This window comes from Eschscholzia californica, unplaced genomic scaffold (assembly GCF_041429995.1).
Source record: "Eschscholzia californica isolate CP2 unplaced genomic scaffold, dmEscCali1.0.p SCAF_1, whole genome shotgun sequence".
NCBI lineage: Eukaryota > Viridiplantae > Streptophyta > Magnoliopsida > Ranunculales > Papaveraceae > Eschscholzia > Eschscholzia californica.
Genome location: NW_028238198.1, coordinates 65,606,044 through 65,625,888, shown reverse-complemented (window position 1 = coordinate 65,625,888; position 19,845 = coordinate 65,606,044). Strand labels below are relative to the sequence as shown.

General features: G+C 37.4%; 1 protein-coding gene across 8 annotated transcripts; it reads right to left on the bottom strand.

Moving 5' to 3' along the window:
- Positions 1 to 29: 29 nt before the first annotated feature.
- Positions 30 to 5,028, bottom strand: LOC147568339 (heterogeneous nuclear ribonucleoprotein Q-like). Of its 8 annotated transcripts, none has more exons than XM_086654782.1 (9): positions 4,691 to 5,028; positions 3,218 to 3,659; positions 3,018 to 3,134; positions 2,487 to 2,627; positions 2,102 to 2,275; positions 1,552 to 1,759; positions 1,301 to 1,467; positions 953 to 1,041; positions 30 to 419 (listed from the first exon to the last, which is right to left on the bottom strand). In XM_086654782.1, exons 2-9 carry the CDS (start codon positions 3,623 to 3,625, stop codon positions 290 to 292), a joined length of 1,434 nt encoding a protein of 477 aa, XP_086510908.1. In that variant the 5' UTR covers positions 3,626 to 3,659; positions 4,691 to 5,028; the 3' UTR covers positions 30 to 289. The 8 variants fall into 8 exon arrangements, with proteins under 8 accessions (XP_086510908.1, XP_086510913.1, XP_086510907.1 ...); XM_086654787.1 differs by having other exon boundaries at positions 953 to 1,038; positions 4,691 to 4,850; XM_086654781.1 differs by having other exon boundaries at positions 3,218 to 3,873; positions 4,691 to 4,836.
- Between the last annotated feature and the right edge of the window lie 14,817 nt (positions 5,029 to 19,845).

Below are 19,845 nucleotides of genomic sequence, written 5' to 3'. Positions count from 1 at the left end.
AGGTAAATTTGAATTCAACAGAATAAAGATTTAGCAAGCAACAAGTGGAATATAAAAGTAAACACTGACTTGCAATTTTCTGCAAATATTCACATAAGAGATAATACTGATACAAGTTCCACATTTCAATAACTACGTGAAACTTCTTGTTTTTCTATTATAATTGAGTGCCAGTACAGATCAGAACATTAAAGAGAAAACATTAACCCAGCACATGTAGGTCAGTAGGTGCATGTCATAAAACACAACATTTCTCCACTCGACTATCGACTACAAAAAATAATGCTCATTAATACGGGTGATACCTGCGCCCACGGCTACTGTCACTATTGTTGTGCCTTCCGCCGCTGCTTGACCAGTTACTCCTTCCGCCCCTCTGAGGCGGAGGAGGTGCGAATTGCTGGGCTCCTGGCTGCTGTCTATAAACAAGAGAATACCGTATAAGCAAATCTTTTTACCAAATTTAGATATTATATAGCTAAAAACTTGTGCAGTGGTGATGGGAACTTGTTTTTAGATCAAAACTGAATAGATGATAAAAGAATACAAAAGCTCATGCGATACAAAATCAATTTAAATTTCATACTTCAAAATTTGGAAAAACAAACACTCCCGAAGATAGGGTTTCTAGTGGCCTTTTGAAGTTTAAAACCAGTTCATTTTTCAACCTAAGTTCTCATGTGGGATTATTGAGTTGAGCAAGAAATTAATGGGCCTGTAACCCACATTGTGAAGGTAGCTGACAGGTCCAACAAACCCAAGAAATTGGAACAACTTCGAAATCGAAAAGTAATGGAAACATTAGAAGGGTTCCAAATTTTGATCAAGGGTTTACCATATTCCAATGCATAATAAACATTATAAAGAAACTTTTATTGATCTTGAGCAAGACATCTCCAGAAAAAGTAAAGCAGGGATGTGAAGTATAAATAAAGGAAGGTATTGAACGTACAGAACATATCCAATCTGTCCATTAGGCAGGAGCATGGGCATCATTGCCATCCCGGCAGGAGTAGGTCCTCTACCATAGATCAGGGGCTGCTACATAAAAATAAAAACAGCCATTCCAAAACAGTAAGTACATCAGCTTACACTTACAAGGGAACAAAACAGAAAAAGAGTAATTCGTTGCCGCATAACTCATAGATTTTGGCTAAAGACTATATATCACTGGAACTGTAACAGATCAGTGAGGAGTTGAATATCTACTTTTAAATTTTGGAAATTTTTTATGACTCAACATCAATCCATAAGGCAGTGTTCCGAGAACCCATGTAAATAAGGGCAGAATAAGTCTCACCTGCACAAGACCAGGTGATCCATATCCTCCACCATAAGCACCACTAACCAACCCATATCCCATATGAGGCAGATAGCTAGAATGTTGAGCAGATTTCTGCGAACTGGATCCTGTGGTGCTTTTCCCTTCTACTTGTGGCTTTGCAAGAGAACACTCAATAGCTTGACCTGCCAATGAAAATACACGAATCAATTTCACCAACCATTTCTCCAGTAAAGAAAGAATGTAACATATACCAGATCAAGAATTACCATCTATTTCATAATTATTAGGGTTTTCGAGAGCCTTCATAGCGCTTGACCTCTCGGCAAAATAAATAAAACCAAATCTGCTCTTTTCTTGTCCAGATTTTCCAGGCGGCAACACAATCTTTGTAATCTCACCATGTTCTTCAAATAGCTTTCTTAACTGACTTTGAGAAGTGTTTTTCGGCAAATTCTTAACATAGACTACCTTTACCTGTACTTAAAGAAAGAAAAAAATCAGTGACAAGTACCACTCGACCAACTTAAATTTAACGTGTTTAAAAGGACGCGATGGACATCTCAACAATGCAGTGGATCCAAAGCAGTCTGTCTCATTTGATACCGTAGCTGTAAGATGAGTAAACTCAACTGCCTTGGGAAGACCAACACTTAATTCATAAATGAAAAACATAAGAGCTGAATCATAACATGCTTCCAGAGACATGGTTGGACTACACATTTCATGATCTACTATGCCAATTTTTGAAGGGCTAGCATCCTCAAATACAGATGTCAATACTTTACAGACCTCAAAAGTCCAAGAAGGAAAAATCACCTGTGAAGAGGCAGAAGAATCTGAATTTTTAGGGTCAGCCCAGCTTACTGTTGGAGCATTGTCGTCTAGCTTAAATTTAGGTTTTGACATCTTCGCCTTTGAGTATTCAGCACAAGCATGATTATAATACCCGATGAACGCAAATCCACGGTTCCGGCTGGAATTTTTAGGATCCTGCAAAGCAAACCATTTACCAACCCCAACACAGAAGTAAACAACAAATGGAGCAATAATCAGAATCGAGAAAGGATCGATGTAGATGCAGGAATGATCATCATTATACTTGCCACAACTTACTACAGTTACATCTCTAACCAGTACTTGCATTAATAGATTTCACATTTTAGTAAAGGTACCAAATAACTATTAACTGAAAGGCACTAACCTTCAACAGCTCCACAACATTGACACCAGGGCCAACATCAATAAGAACCTTCTTTAGCTCATCCTCCCCCCAGGTCCGGGGAATGTTACCAATGAACAACTGATTCTTTGCTTGAGAGTCTGAACATTTGATCTTTTTATCCTGCGGAGTAGGAGAGACAAATTAACAACTACAAAATACCAAGAACGAAGGTAATAAAGCTAAAAGAAAATTCCCGGCATTAAGAGGCTACATTTATAGCTACCGATGCATATTACCAAAAAGTAGGAAGAGATTCAACAAAGTTTACCAGTGATTCCCCACTAAGTCAAAGTTTTTTTTTTATCATTTCTTACATTAACAGGGCATAATTTTTATCTATTTATCAAAAATGACATATGGCTCAGATAAAGTGTATTACAATTCTAAACATCTTCAAAGATCAGAACTAGCTTCTTTTTTTCAGAGAACTGAAGATCTCTTTTTTTTCTTTACTAAGAGCAGTTGAACAAAATCACAATGAAAGCATTCAAGACACAAAATGAATATTACCTTGAACTGAGTATTATTCAATTCTTTAATGGCCTTTGTGGCCAACTCTTTATTTCTAAAGGTTACAAATGCATAGCCCCTGTTCTCACGAGAATCTTTTGCTTTCATCATCCTAACCTGTTCCCAGATCACATACGCAATCAGCGTCTACGCAAAAGGCAAAGACAGAGCACTCACAAAAGCAACCATGTATAACTTACCTCGGTCACTTCCCCAACAGATTCACAAAAGCTCTTAAGATCTTCTTTGGAAACATCAGCTGGAAGCCCACCAACATATACCTCCGATCCTTGAGGGGGGAGGGCAAGAAGCTCCGCATGTTCTTTGCTATCTTCATCATCCTTGGCACCATTCATCTCCAGGTCCGTTTCATGGACTTTTGCTGCATCAGCTCCATTGGCATCCCCATGTTCTTCCTCCACCACCTCTTCCTCTTCCTCCTCTTCCTCTTCATCTTCTTCAACCTCTTCCTCTACCTCCTCGTACTCAATCTCTTCCTCCTCAGGATCATTGTCACCATCAAAGTCCACCTGCTCTTCCATATCAACTGGCTTTTCAGGTTCCTCGGGCTCATGAACTGCTGCAGAATTCGCATTCCCTCTCGGCATCTTAGGTGTGAGATAGCGTAAGCTTGCAATGCAACTGTGAAGGAAGCACAAAGGCTAGAAGAATTTGGAGGAGAATACAAATATGGAAAGGTTGTATCAAAATGGAAGGCCATAAGGATTTGCATTTTGAGAATATTGATATCGATAGACTTTTTGGCATGAGAAATGGTTAAGGAGTTTTTATATGAGAGATTTTTAGTCGGGTGATAAAAGTAGTTGCAATACTAGTACAGAGCCAAGAGAGAATTCTGAATGACAATCATTAGGATGTATTAGGTGAAGTAATGAATAAACATATGGATATGTTTGAAAATTAACTATGAAAACATAAGCGAGTAAAGTTTCAAACAATTGCTATAGTTGCACGTCGCATTTGAAAATTTGGAAAGAAGACAACAAAACATGAAATTATTAGAATTAGAGAACAATTTCGAGAATTAAGCTGATAACGAAGTACTACAGAAAAACAAGAGCACTCATTAGGGAAGTACATGGTGAGTGAACTACTCAAATATAGAAAAAATCAAGGAAGAGCGGCATTATAGAGGAGAACGATTTCTAAGTACTTCATCTCATTTAATTAAAAAATGATTCATTTAAACAGCTGATAACTAAAATAACAATAGGAAGTAGCTAGATTGTTTAAATTTTATCTAAGAAATTTCTATTTCTTCTTAACCTGTCAATCAAAAACTGAAAGTTTCCTAAAATGTGAAAAAGAGGAAACCACTTCATTTGTCATAATTACTTTCCAAGAAAGTCTCGTTCACTGATAAGAACTAAAAAATCTCCAAAATTTGACTGATGAAGTGTTAGATCTAGCAACAAGATAGATGTTTTTGTTCTTTAGGTATGAAGTTTTACAAGATTGATAACACTAATACAATTTATCAGAGAACCTTTTCTAGAAAAAAACATAATCTCATGGAAAATGGAAAACGAGACAGAGAGCGAGAAAGCAAATGTTCCCCAAACACTGCATACAAAACCCTAAAAACAAACACAGAAGCAAGAAAACCTAAAACCAAAATCAAACTTACAGAGAGAGAGAGAGAGAGAGATTACCAGAGAAACTAAGTCTTTAGAGGACGAATCAACAAGATCAAAATTACCGTTTCTGAAGCTCTTATGAGGTTCTTCCCCCAGAATAAAGATGAAGATTCTAATTTCTAGGGTTTCTCATTAGCGATGAATGATTTTGATTTTAGACTAGAGAGTAGTTTACGAAACCACCCTTAATATGTCACTTCTATTTCATTCAGACATGAAGGACATATCGGTAACTTGAACAAATTCATTCAGACTAAATCCACCTCATTTCGCGCCGCCTTTTAATGGCGTCAAATTTTGAACAAATATTTTCCAGCGCCAAATTTATTTTTTTACTCAATGTGATTCTGTGTTTTGACTTTTTAGTCAGATCTCGGATCTAATTAGAATTTTAGTTCCATTTCCAATTTGATTACTTGTTTTGACATTTGAGTCAGATCTCATATCAAACTCTGAGTCTAGTCAGATTTCAGAAGCCTTATATGTAGCAAAATTAATTTAATCCACTATCTCATTGTTTTTCTAAAAGGAAATATTTTCAAAAAGATATTTTGTAAAACTAGAGCAAACTAGAGATGTTTTTACCAATTTGTAACCTCTCAAGCCTTAGAAGCAATCGATACATTCTTAGCAGAAACAGATAAAGTTGTAGCAGCTATCAATAAAGTCTCTATTTTTTATAAGTCTACCAATGGATATATGAACATTCGACATTGGATCTATATCCCTGATCAATTTTAAAAAAAAATCAGAAATTTCAGATATCGGATGCATATATTCGTTTATCGGATACATATATATTAATATATGATCCAACAAATATCAGAATCCGATAAGTAATATATATAAATTTTATCAATAACAATATATAAAACAAAATGGATGGTTGAGATTTATTATTTAGGTCTAATGGTTTAAAACTCAAACTTAACATATAAATTTTCCTTTTTGTTTCGGATATCGGGTATTGTCCGATATCCGTTAATATTATTAGATTTAGATATTGATATGCTACCGCTTACAACCCTAATTTGTGACACTCAAATTCAAGTTCATGGTTACAATGTTTTGTTTTGAAGAAAGTTTTGCGAATCCATCTATAATCATCAGCATTAACAAAGACACGATTCACCCTATCCACTAGAGTACGCAACAACACCATTAACCCCAATATGCTCAATGTTTTTCCTTTTAAAGAAGGTTTGCAATAGATTTTCCTTAAATCATAGGCAATTGAACTCAATGTAACCTTCAACCTTTAATATATTTACGTAGCTACCCAAAACCATAATAAGTTGTGTTTAGTATAACAATTGTCATTGTAGTTGTCGATTGTTAACAATTGCTTGCGAAATGATTGAAAATATTGACATAAACTCCAAAACTCAAAACTCTAGAGGTTCCAGGTGAAACCCATGGTTTATTTTTAGGCCTCTTTCATGTTGTTGGGTTTTAGGTCTCTTTCATTAATGATTTAACTTAGACGGCTATCGTGTTTATCACATCTTCATAATGTACCAATGCCTTGTACCGCCTAACGTAGATCGTAGACAATTTCTGTAAAAAAACAATAACAACTGTTAATGTAATCTAAGCCGCCTAACGAATCGTAGCTAGAGAGGGATATTGAAACTTCTATCAAATATTTTTTTTTTATTTTGCAAAATAACGAGTATTTTCCTTAATGGTAATTTTTTCTAAAATTTTGCTAATATTTAGTTAACTTTATTGTTTGAATTTTCGATTAATTTTAGTTTATAACTTATTTGATTATAATCTAACATTGCTACAAAAAAATTATCACCAATTTATCTTGTATTTTCTTTTCTTAATTTAATATTTTTTTAGTTTTTAAGAATTAAATATAGGGTTATTTCTCTAATGACCCCCTACTTTATGATCAGCTTCCCGCGTAGCCCCCTAGTTTATCGAAAATACCCAGATGACTCCTTTATCCTTTTTAATTGTTCAGATGTTAAATCAATTGGAAATGATATTTCACTGGAAATCACATGTGAGCATATTGAAATACTAAATTACTTTTGGGGCATGCACCACCTCTATAGATTAACATACAAACTTAAATTCAGTTGTTAGGGAGAAACACAGAGAACTAACCATTAAATTTGCGGTAATAGCCACAACAATCCTTATTATTTAAATAAACGACACTACTATTGGGTCCACGAGTAAGACTCACATAGATGAATAAATCTCTGAAAAAGAACTCACCATTAGTCAACACTTGGTTGCCCAAGTGGTTGTTATTGTTGACATAAACTCCAAAATCCTAGAGGTCCAAGGTTCGATTCTGGAATGAAGTGGAATCCATGGTTATTAGATTTGGGTTATTAAAGGTATAAATAATAATGAATTTTTCGGGCTTTAGGTCTCTTTAATATGGTGTTAGGCTTTAGGCCTCTCCCATTCCTAGTTTAACTTAGGCGGTGCTTATCACATCATGATGATGTACATGTAATGACTACCGTAGATCGTAATGAAGGAGTCGAAGGAGATTGTAACGCCCCAAGCCTAGATTTCCACGTCGGCCGCCATGAAAACCTAAACTCAAAGCATTTCTCCGCAGAACAGTAAACATAGTTGATATACCCATCAAAAGAGACAAATAATATCAAATGTGAAGCTCATAAGAATCAATAAATCATCTAAAAGAAATCCATTAAACTTCCTTAACTCAAACAATGGTTCTGAATCATCGACACGTAGGTCGGACAATAACGAATAAAACAAATAACTATCTAGAAAGTGAAACTCCAAATAACTACCTAATCTCGAAAGCGAAAACTAAGAAAGAAGCTCTGAACTGACGAACTGGGATCAAGCTGGTGGCGCTCCCCGATCTCTATCACCTGAAAAATAGTAGGCTGGGTCAGAACCCAGCTAGTAGATTTCTAATTACCTAAGGTCTAAATAGACCAATTCAATAACAAAACCAAATATCGAACAGAAGAAAGACAATAACAGTTTATTGTGTTACACCTTTCGTGTCAACACCACTAAAGTCAACCTGATTCACAGTTGAAGAGATTCAATCAATACAACTTCCCTTTTTGAGGGGCATAACCAATTTTGAGGTCCACGAGATAGCTTCACTTAGCATCCGTGTTTGCATCGACTTAAACCTCTCAATAAACCATGGATACCTCTCCAAAAGGCAATCCGTGCAACACGAGCACTTCTCATATGAGCAGGAGGCGAGCCAACCTCTAGTTGGTAAATTACTTCTCAAACTAGAAGTATGTGGTCCACAAGAATGATCTTGTGTTTGCATCGATCATCCTGTCGAGCCAACCACCTATGGATTACAACCGTCAATCCATATTAGAACCCAAGCCCCTGGTCCACTAGGTTGTCCAATATCAAATTGACAAACCCGTGTTTGCAATCGACCCACATGTCGAGCCAACCAGTCTTAGTTCAATCCATTAACGAAACTCAAGATCATGGTCCACCAAGTTATCCAATATCGTAATGGTAACTAGTGTTTGCAATCGACCCACATGTCGAGCCAACCATTCTTGGTTCCGACTAGCTTATGCTTTCTAGGTTAACAACCTAAAGCAATATATCACACACAACTATTGATAGCACTTATGCTCCAATATCATACACATCATCTCATACAATCAATTATCAACATAAATAACATAAACACAAACAATTCTTAATGTCTAGGCTGCTGTCCGGGTGTATATATATACCATATTTATATAACCTAAATAACCTAGGTTGCTGTCCGGGTATATGTATACTCCATTAATATAACTATAATGATCTAGGGTTACTATGTTGTTGTTGTAATTAGTTTCTAATCATAATATATATCTATGGTATCACTAATTAGTACTAATATGATGATAACCTAGCAAAAATTCATGGTTTAAAGTTGTTATTGTTCTAACCATTCAAATCTAGGTTTGAAATTAAAGAGGGCTATGTACACCCTAGGGAAGAAGAAACCTACCTGATTTTGTAGCACCAAGAAGAAGAAACCAAACCCCTTTAGTAAAGCTCTTTGATCCTCCTTCTCCTTCCTCCACACTTTCTCTCTCTAAGCCACACTTTCTCTCTCTAGATTCCTCCCAATTAATTAGCTTGTTGTTGCCTATTTCTCACGGCTGGAAAGGAGAGGAAATATGAGGGGTATTAGGGTTTTTAAAAGGGGTGGTAAGGTGGTCCTGCTATAGGCACCCCGTAATTAATTGTTAGGGCACTACAGAGATGTCCTTCGACCAAGATGGCAATGCGAGCAATATGTCGGCTAGTACAATTGATGAAGAAGATCATCAAGTCCGATTGATTTAGGGGTTGTAGCGTTTAGCTAGAAACCAACTACGATCGTCGAATTACAAAGTAATTCGCGGCTAACTTCGATCGGATCCTACATCGGGTTACACATAAGAATGGATATTTAATCGGATGATATGACTAGTGGGAGTGTGATATAACATTGGGAATGTCCCATAAACATATCTCACAGGCCTAAATAGAATTTGGGCAAAAGATAGCAAAAAGGCCCGAAATAAGGGTTTTGGGCCTAGGCCGATTCAGGCACTTTTAGGGCTCGGATTGGGCTGATTTTTGGAGGGACGTTTCCTTATGTTATGAACATTAAATCTGCCAATTTTGGCTGGTTTGGACGTCATCTCCTTAGGGAATTGAGAAATATCAACTAGTTGTTATTTTCGACTATTTCCCTACATCTTATTCTAAAGGGTGTTTTAGGAAACCTAAAAGGAGGTGGATTCTTATTAGGGTTCTATATAAACACTCTTAGGGCAGAGAATAAGGTGTGGAATTTCTCTCTAAGCTTTCTTACTCTACCACATCAAGTAGAGAGGAGAAAGTGAGCTAATTCCCAAGCTATCTTCTAGTCAAGCAAGAAGAAGGTCTTCTTATTATCAAACCACCATTGGAGTGCTAGCGAGCTTTCAAGGAGGGAGATTAAATACACTATTCGGTGTCCCAATTAGAGGAGCTACGTTTGAAGCTCTTGGTCTTCTTTAATCTATACAACTAGTTCGAGGGAAATAGCGATTAAGGTAATCTACTATCTTCTTATTGGTTAATTACTAGTTTTGCATGATGATCTTGGGATACTAGTGTTAGACATTAGATGTCATTATCCGCTATAAACACTAGTATAAGGGTATAATTCCCTTCAGTGGCGTCAGAGCCTCTTGCAATTAACTAGTTTTTGCTAAGAATCGAACTAATTGATATTTGATATGCTTGATAGTTTGATCGATTGAGTTTATAAAGTATTTTAAAAGTGTTTTAAAAGTACTTCAAACTCATAATTTGATAACAATGAATGTGATTCAACTAGTTTTTCAAATTAAAATCAAAATTGATGATTGAAATTATTTCAAAACATTGAATATCATTGATTTTGAATTGGTTTTCAAAATTGTTCTTCAAAAAGTTTCAAAAACCTAGAATTTTGATCCAAAATTGTTTGATTAAAAGAGTTGTTTTTGAGTTTTAGGAATCTCCCAAAAAACAAAAATTTAGAATTTAGAAGTATTCTAAAAGAATTGTTTTTGAGTTTTTGAAACCCTGGTGTCCGGCCAGGGTTTCAAAAAAAAGGAAAATGGAAACTAGAATACTTCTAAATGGAAAATGGAAACTAGAATACTTCTAAATTCTAGTATTCTAAAAGAATTGTTTTTAGAATACTTCTAAATTCTAAAAGAATTTAGAAGTATTCTAAAAAAAGGAAAATGGAAACTAGGGTTTTGGAAACCCTGGTGTCCGGCCAGGAAGCTTCCTGGCCGGACAGAAGCTGCTGGTCGCGTCCACTGGACGCGTCCAGCGCAGCTGCTGAGATGCGTCCAGGAGACGCGTCCAGCAACTGCGACCAGAATGCTACTGGACGCGTCTTAGAGACGCGTCCAGAGCAGCTGGGACGCTTCCAGGTCGAGTCTAGGAGACGCTTCCAGGTCGAGTCTAGCAGCTGGGACGCTTCCAGGTCGAGTCTAGGACTCGACCACCAGCTGTGATGGAAGCATCTGGACGCGTCTTGGAGACGCGTCCAGAGCAGCTAGGACGCGTCTAGGACGCGACCAGAAGCTGCACTGGTAGATTCCTGGACGCATCTAGGACGCGTCCAGGCTCTCGACCAGACGCGTCTTGGAGATGCGTCTGGGAGGTTCTGGGTGTCTCGAACTAGGTCCGAGACACCTAGTGCTGGTCCGGTCCAGCACCAGACGCGTCTGGTACATGGACTAGCGTCCTGGCTCCGGCCAGGACGAGACCAGGCCTTGATAGGCCTCGGCCAGGACATGCCGCCCCTATGGGCCGTGCTATGTCCGGACCTTGTCCGAGCCCTTTTGTGGGCTTGGGCCGGGACTTGTCTAGGACTTGTCCCGGGCTTTTTCGAGGCTTTTCGGACCACGAATAGGGACCATCATTCGAGTGGGAGTTTTTGCCAAATTTTCTTCCGATTCCAACCAAATAATTCCAAAATAAATCCGGGCCATCCAGAAGGCCAAAAACGGATTTCTCTTTATATTGATTTATGAAATCATTACGAATCGAACCAATATTTTTCCGAAATAGATCCGGGCTTTCAAAACCCAAAAATGGAGTTTTTCTTGAAGTTGATTTTAGAAATCATAAAAGATAAAACTGGAACGCACCGTTGGTCGAATTCTTCGAATTTAGACTTAGGTTCGTAATGTGACATGTGATGTCGACAAAGTGTCTCCCAAGATAATCATGCATATATAATTCTTAGCCTTAATATATTATATGAATGCATGTGATGTGAATGCGGGAAACTAGTATGGCCATAGATTTATTTCTATATTCTTGTTTTAAGCACGGATGGGTGCATATTTGTAATTAATTTTAATTTCAAGTTTATACGATCTGCGAATCGTTAAAGTCTTGTAATTAGAGTTTAGGGTCTATGAGTTCATTGAAAAAACTCAAGGAAGGAATCCAAAGGCGAGTGGGAGAAATCAATGGAGGTTCAAAGATGGAGATCTAGACGAACCAAAAGGCGAAACAAAAAGCAAGCCAGAGGAGATTAGATCTTCTAGGTTAGGGGCCATACTAGGATCCATGTCTGCTTGATTTATTTTCTCGCGCACATTTACTTACTTATTTACGCCTTATGTCGTGGATGTTAGTTAGGATAAATAGTTCACTATAACAAACGCCAGACTAGCGTAAAAGTCCCCAAAAACGTAATCTTGAGTAATCGCCGATCCAGATTAAGACACTCGTTGCGCCCTTTGTTCGAGGAAGGTGGGTCGGCCTTCGCAGAGTACCTCCTCTAGCTTGGGATAATGCGGGTAGGTCTATAGAAGAGGCCTACACGTCTAAATGGTTCTACTCAACGAGATCAGCAAGAGAGTCTTGGATACTCGAGGCAAAAGGATAGATTAGTCATTGATTAATGAAATCTATCAACCAAGAGTCATAAGGTATGATCAGTGAAGTAGTTCACTCACCCGGAGCGATGGAGTCAAAGGGTAGGGCCTTCGTCCGCTTTACTCCGAAGAACTGAGATCTTGGAATCACTTATTCAATCGGGGACGATTTTTATTGAATAATGTGGGAAAACTAAGTTTTCAAAATGATAACGAGTTTTAAAACTTTGCCATTTCTTTTATGTAGTTCAAAGATGACAAAAGATATTTTCAACTTCCGCTCACTTCTCGACAAAGAGGAGATGAATGAGCACAACTTCCTTGACTAGGAGAGGAACCTGGGAATAGTTCTCAGGATGGAAAGAAAGCAACATGTACTAGAAACTCCAATTCCTGTATTGGATGATAATTCGACTAAAGAAGAGATAGATGAAGAAGGGAGTGTGCGGAAAAAGGCAGAGCCTGTAACTTGCTTAATGCTAGCAACCATGGAACCGACTCTGCAAGAGCAGTTCATAGACATGGATGCTTACTCCATGATACGACAACTTCGGGAAATGTTCCAGAAACAGTCGAGATTGGAGAGGTTTGAAACCTCTAAAGCAATTATGGACATGCGCCTTGAAAAGGGAAAACCAGTTGGGCCTCATGTTTGTCAAATGATCAGGCTCATGGGCAAGCTGGCCAAACTAGGTTTCCCTTATAGCCAACAGACGGCTACCGACACTATCCTTCACTCCCTCCATAGTGGTTTTAATCAGTTTAAGATGAACTACAACATGAATGGATGGGATAAAACGTTGGAGGAACTTCATTCTATGCTTCTGACAGCTGAAAAGGACGTCGCTATAGTGGAGACTAAGAAGGACGTTCTTATGGTACAAAAGGACAAAGGGTTTAAGAAAGGTGGAAAACAGAAGAAGAAAACCGCGTCAAAAGGGAAAGGCAAACGGGTTGCCAAACCTAAAGACAAAGGTCCTCCTCCTGACACCAAATGTTTCTACTGTGATGGCAAGGGACACTGGAAAAGAAACTGCCCTAAATTCTTGGAGGACAAGAAGAATGGAACAGTGGCTTCCAATTCAGGTATAAACAGTTAACTCATCAAATACTATAAAATTCCCAAACTTTGGTATGTGATACTTAAAATTGCCCTATCATTGTGAATGGACAGGTGCAACTGGGAACTGAGTATTTGGCTAAGGAAGACAAAATCCAAGAGGGAGCAGAAGCCTCGACTGCTAAGGATGCTGAAGGGGATCGAAGTCTACTTTAGGCACTAATCTAGATTAAGCGTTTTTCTAGTTTTTAACATCATCTCTGTACTAAGTATTATGGAGAATCAATAAAGAACTTTATTTCTAAATTGAGATGTTATTAAAAGTCCTAAATTAAACAAACTATACCTAAGGATTCTAAACTTGATTAAACACCTAAAAGATAGGTTCAAATAACCAAAACATGAATCAACTGACAAGAAAGAAAGTCTTGAGTCAGAAACAGAGATTGATCGTCAAACGTACTTCTAACCTATCCATATTTGGAATGTCCAAAAGGATTTAGATGAAGAACAAGAATCAAACTCTATCCTCCAAAATCCATTAAGTCTAGACATAGCTTCCCACAAAACTACCAAAATTCCGTCTAAAGCTAGAACTTGTAAAAAGCGTTACACTTGTAAAAAGCGTTACAAAACTAGATAATATCTGACGCGATTTCTTTTGAAAGAAATTTGGGCTTCTTCCACAACCAATCAAGAGAACAAAGTGTTTGTTGCTCATGATAGTATTCTTCTAGTAATTAGCACACCTAGTAGTCTGGGAGAAAAGTACTAATTATTACAAGAATAAGTGGGAGAAAAGTACAAGTCGATTTAATTCGATCATGAGAAAATCATGGAGGGTCATGAAGAACAATCATGAAACTTGTACAAGATGATTAAATTCGACCAAGAGCAACAAACTGCGGCTCCTCGGAAAAGGAAAGATTAAAGATATGATCTTGTAAACCCACCGCACAAAAGCAAATGTCATTCGCAGGAGAACTCTCAAAGCGAGTGAAAGTGTCTCTAAAGGAATACCTCAAAGTAGTTGAGGAAATTCCAAATTGTTGTTCACAAGCCCTGACAGGTCAAAATAAAATCTTAAAGACTCAGAAATAAAGGTTATTTCTGAAGAGATAAAAGACCTGCGCAGAAACGGAAACTGACTCTAGATTTTGGCTAGAAGCCAAAATCATCGTGGAATCCATATCTCGTCAAGACATGAAGCTTGATAATTTAAGTCAACAGAAGACCTAAATTGGTTTTCCAAAGTAGAAAACTGAGAAGGATGGAAACATTCATGTTTCCCGAAACTAGACAAGAAGAATAAGATTCTTCCAATCAAGTTATGTCCATAGGTATGCTTCAGAAATCTATCGACGGATTATAAACACGCAAGAGTTAGAATCTTCGATTCAAAAAGGCAATCAAAGAAGTTTGATTCCTGAGGAATGAAGATAATCTTGAATCACGAGTTTCAAGAAGGTAAGTGGGAGAAACAAATCTTCCGGGTCCGTATGCTGAGTACATACAAAAGATTGAGTACGACATAAGATGTTGTGTAACAGTGAACACACTGACTCAATAAAAGGACCACACACAAGGATGAAATGCCATTTTGGGCATCTGAAGATCTATAAGCATAGATCAAAAGGATGATAGGATTGGAGAGACTCAGTACGCTGAGATGCTTGAGATCCGAAACAGAAAATCTAAGACTCGGAAAGTCTAAAAGAATTTCGACCCAAAACTCATGACTAAGAGCGTTGCTAAATTGGAGTTTGAAAAGATACCGATGTAGGAAACAAGCATGAGAGAGAGATTTATGTTCGAATACATAAAGTCAATCATATTGGATATGATTAGAATTTGAATATCCAAATTCGGATTTGAAAACCGAAACACTACTTAGAAACATCCTAGAAGGCTAAAGGATGAAGTAGTACAAAAGTTGAACATGTCATCGTAGCAAACTTCCAGACATGGAAGGAAAGTAGGCTAAAAGTGTTTTAAGTCGGGAAGTGTTGCAATTACTACATAAAGAATTAAAAACCTTAACTCTAGTAAAAGTTACTAGGAATTATCAAGATTGAAGATAACGGTCTTCAAATTAATTGATAATTAGCAAAGTTTAAACGGATTACATCCGTAGTCAAACTAAACTGTCACCTAAGACAAAGTATGAGAGTCATACACGAGTCTAAGGCATGAGGTATAATTTTAAACCTCGACAAGTAAAACTGAGTGGGTAAAAAGAGTTTTACGGAAGAGGCTCAGATTTACAACTCTCGTTATCAGGAATAATAGAGTTATTTCACAAGTCGTCTAAATTTGGTTTAGTGTTTAAACGACAGTCCATAGATGATAAAACATTCCGAATAGGTTTGTCAGATACGTGATCTGATGAATGAAACCCTATTAAGTGAACTTGAAATATTTATAATCAAATCCCTGGTCCAGGTCATTGCATGGACAACAATGACTCACGAAGACTAGCACGGGAGTCGATGGGATAGCGCAGTTTCATGGGCTATAAGAATAGTATATTATATTCGACTACGTGGGTGTGTAAAAGGTTTATACACTGGATAACCCTCAAATGAGAAGTACATCACTCGTGATGAACGTCAATACTTCTCATAAAGACAATTGGAGAGATTCCTCAAAACATGAGTGCTCCACTCATCTTATGAAAGGAATGTCCGACTTTGGTTCCGTCAAATGCCGCGCCGTAAAAGGAGGTTATAAAGACGGATACTGAGAAGGACAGGATAGACATGAAGTTAAGTGGGAGCGCAAGAATGGATTGTGTCAACCTAATCACATTAGGTACAAAGTGTCTCAAGGCCACTTGATGAGTAGCAACTGAAAATGCGTGGACACGCTCAAACGGATTAGGAGTTAATCGTTTGTATTTTACAGTTGTACTCGGATATCAAGAAAGTCTGAATGACGTGACGTATCAGATGGGATACTAAATTGACACGGGAATCAAGGCATTGCACTTGTTTTAAGTCCAAGTGGGAGTCTGAAGGAGTCGAAGGAGATGTCCTTCGACCAAGATGGCAATGCGAGCAATATGTCGGCTAGGACAATTGATGAAGAAGATCATCAAGTCCGATTGATTTAAGGGTTGTAGCGTTTAGCTAGAAACCAACTACGATCGTCGAATTACGAAGTAATTCGCGGCTAACTTCGATCGGATCCTACATCGGGTTACACATAAGAATGGGTATTTAATCGGATGATATGACTAGTGGGAGTGTGATATAACATTGGGAATGTCCCATAAACATATCTCACAGGCCTAAATAGAATTTGGGCAAAAGATAGCAAAAAGGTCCGAAATAAGGGTTTTGGGCCTAGGCCGATTCGGACACTTTTAGGGCTCAAATTGGGCTGATTTTTGGAGGGACGTTTCCTTATGTTATGAACATTAAATCTGCCAATTTTGGCTGGGTTTGGACGTCACCTTCTTAGGGAATTGAGAAAATATCAACTAGTTGCTATTTTCGACTATTTCCCTAAATCTTATTCTAAAGGGTGTTTTAGGAAACCTAAAAGGAGGTGGATTCTTATTAGGGTTCTATATAAACACTCTTGGGGCAGAGAATAAGGTGTGGAATTTCTCTCTAAGCTTTCTTACTCTACCACATCAAGTAGAGAGGAGAAAGTGAGCTAATTCCCAAGCTATCTTCTAGTCAAGCAAGAAGAAGGTCTTCTTATTATCAAACCACTATTGGAGTGCTAGCGAGCTTTCAAGGAGGGAGATTAAATACACTATTCGGTGTCCAACTTAGAGGAGCTACGTTTGAAGCTCTTGGTCTTCTTTAATCTATACAACTAGTTCGAGGGAAATAGCGATTAAGGTAATCTACTATCTTCTTATTGGTTAATTACTAGTTTTGTATGATGATCTTGGGGATACTAGTGTTAGACATTAGATGTCGTTATCCGCTATAAACACTGGTATAAGGGTATAATTCCCTTCACGTAATACACATTCAAACTCAAAAAAAGAATTTACCATTCAATTTGCAGTAATAACCACAATTTTTCTACTACTTTATATGAGCGACGATACTATTATTTCGCACATGTAAGACTCACATGAGGGTGAATAAATCTCTGACAGATATTAGAAAAACATCACTCAAATGCTAAATCTATGGAAAATCCTAACGGAGAGCATATCTTAACTTTTGAAATGGCGTGTCTGGAGTGTAAAATGGTTATGCAATATTATTAATGTTGTAAATCTATATACTAAAATCGCGTAGCAGATTGTAATGACCGGTTGAGATGATGCAGTAGCGAGGCAGAGGTTTAGATGAAACCATGCTTTGATTGTTGTCAAAATGATAACTTTTCTTGTTTGTGTATCTTTCGATTCTTGTCGATACTTTTTATAATTTTGTAGATATTATACGGAAATGTGGTTTCCTGTGTGTTTAAACCTTTAACGTTACTTAAATTTGTTAATTCTTCTGCCTATACCACAATCTGGTCAAGGCTTAGAATAGGTAAACCATTAATCAGATTCGCCTTTCCGTGCTTTGACGCAAAACAGACTTCAGGGCAACCAAGTACGTTTTAGAGCCAGAGTAGGGTTTAAGGCGTTTGAGAAGTTCGTGCCAATTTCTCAAGTCTGGAGTTAGGTGACAGAGCTCTTTCAATTTCACATAATTGGGTATGCAAATACTGATTCCTAATTAACCACATGTTCCTTGCTAACACAAGTAATCGCTTATGAAAAGACTAATTTCTAATTAACCACTGGCTCACCGCTACCACTAGTCGTGTTTTATGGAAACGACTCTTTCCAAATGAACTACATGTTCACTTCTATCACTAGTAATCTCTTATACAAACTTTACTGGATCAATTGTTTCACAAAATTGGGCAAAAAGAGTCATTATTTCGAGTTAAAGAAAGAAATAGTCAATTTTTTCACTATTTTTGGCAAAAATAAATCATTATTGGGAGATAAAACCATATATTTCATACAGACATGAATTCTGAATGATGTGGATGTTAGACTAGTGGTGGCCAACGGGTCGTGCCGACACGAAAACGGACCGACGCGACCCGTTTATTTGAGGACACGGAACGGTCCGTTCCGTGCCGACCCATCATGGGTCTGGCGTGCAGTGTCGGGGCTGGGATTTTAGAGCCCCAGACCCGTTAAACACGGCCCATTAGACACGCAAGAACGACACGGAACGGATCGTACACGGCACGACCCGTGGGCGCCGAACGACACGGAACGGAAACGGCAACAACGACACGCTAGCAACGACCCAATTTAGTTATTTGAATTTTTAAGAATTACCTAGGGTGTACTAACATCCTCAAAACACTTTTAATTTTTTTTATTTTAAAAAGTTACTTAGGGTGTACAACACCCTCTTTTGTGGGTGTACAGCCCCACCCCATTGTGATGATATTGGTGATAGTGATGATTTCTATAATTAAGTCAATTTTGTATTGTTTTTTTGTTTTTTTTTTTGCAAATGATTGATAGTTAGGTGGGTGCCAACCTAGTTGGGATGTATCTAAACTATAGTGATGCAAATTTTAATCTTTTTCACATTGATAAAGAGTTATTTCGATTTTTATTTTGTTTATAGTTCTACTTCATTCATCTAATATTCTAATGTGTTTACAAATTGTTAGATTTTCATGACAACTACTTTATATTACAAAAGGAAAAAAACATTAAAAAAAAGTAATACTTGAATTAAAAAAGAAGTAATACTTAAAAAAAAAAGTAATACTTGAATTTAACAAAAGAGGTTTTACTTTTTTTTTACTTAGATTTTTTTTTTGTTGCAACAAACAAAATTTTTTTTTCAAAAAAATAAACAAATAAAGTGGTAAAGATAGTCCCACACCTAAACCACAAAATATAAAGTAAATGTGCAGAATCTTTATACAACTCTTTTCTAATAAAATAAACAAACATATGACATAAACTCTAAAGTTTTTGTACATCACAATTTTTTACTTGAAAAAAAAAATGTAATGTTTCTTTTATTACTTCTTTTTTACAAGTAAAAAAAATATTTATGAATGGGTCGGAGCCACGGGAATGTCATGGAACGGCCACGAGAACGACTACGGGAACGCCACGGAACGACCAAAGAAACGGCCAGAAACGCAACGAAAACGCCTGGGCCGTTTCTGTGCCCAGCCCTTTGTGGTCTGAGCACGGCACGGCTCAAGCCGTGCCTGGCGTGGCCGTGGCGTGTCTGACACGCCACGACTACCAAACGGGTTGTGCCGGCACGGCACGGCCCGTTGGCCACCACTATGTTAGACGTTGTCAGTTTGTATATTACTCCGTAGGGTCCTAATTCAGAAGGATGTGGATTAAATGCATTTTACTTTCTTACCTTTTATTTTAGGCTTTAGCTTAAAAATCGGAAAGATTGCTGAGTCCGTTCAAAACCCACAAAATGTTTTGTTGTTCTAGATTGGAATTATACATGTGGTTATTTTTATTGTTCATAAGAAAATTTATTTGCTCCGTAAGGTTTAAGACGTTTTTAGTGATCCAGTGAAAGAGTTCATTTAAATTTATGATATGGTTTTATATTATACTAGTTATAAGTGGTGCCGCTGGCATGACGATATTATTAGACGAGTAGCTAGCAAATACGAAGGTCTAGCATACTCTCTAATATGATATGAAATTATTATGATACTTTCAAGTCATCATTTCAAAC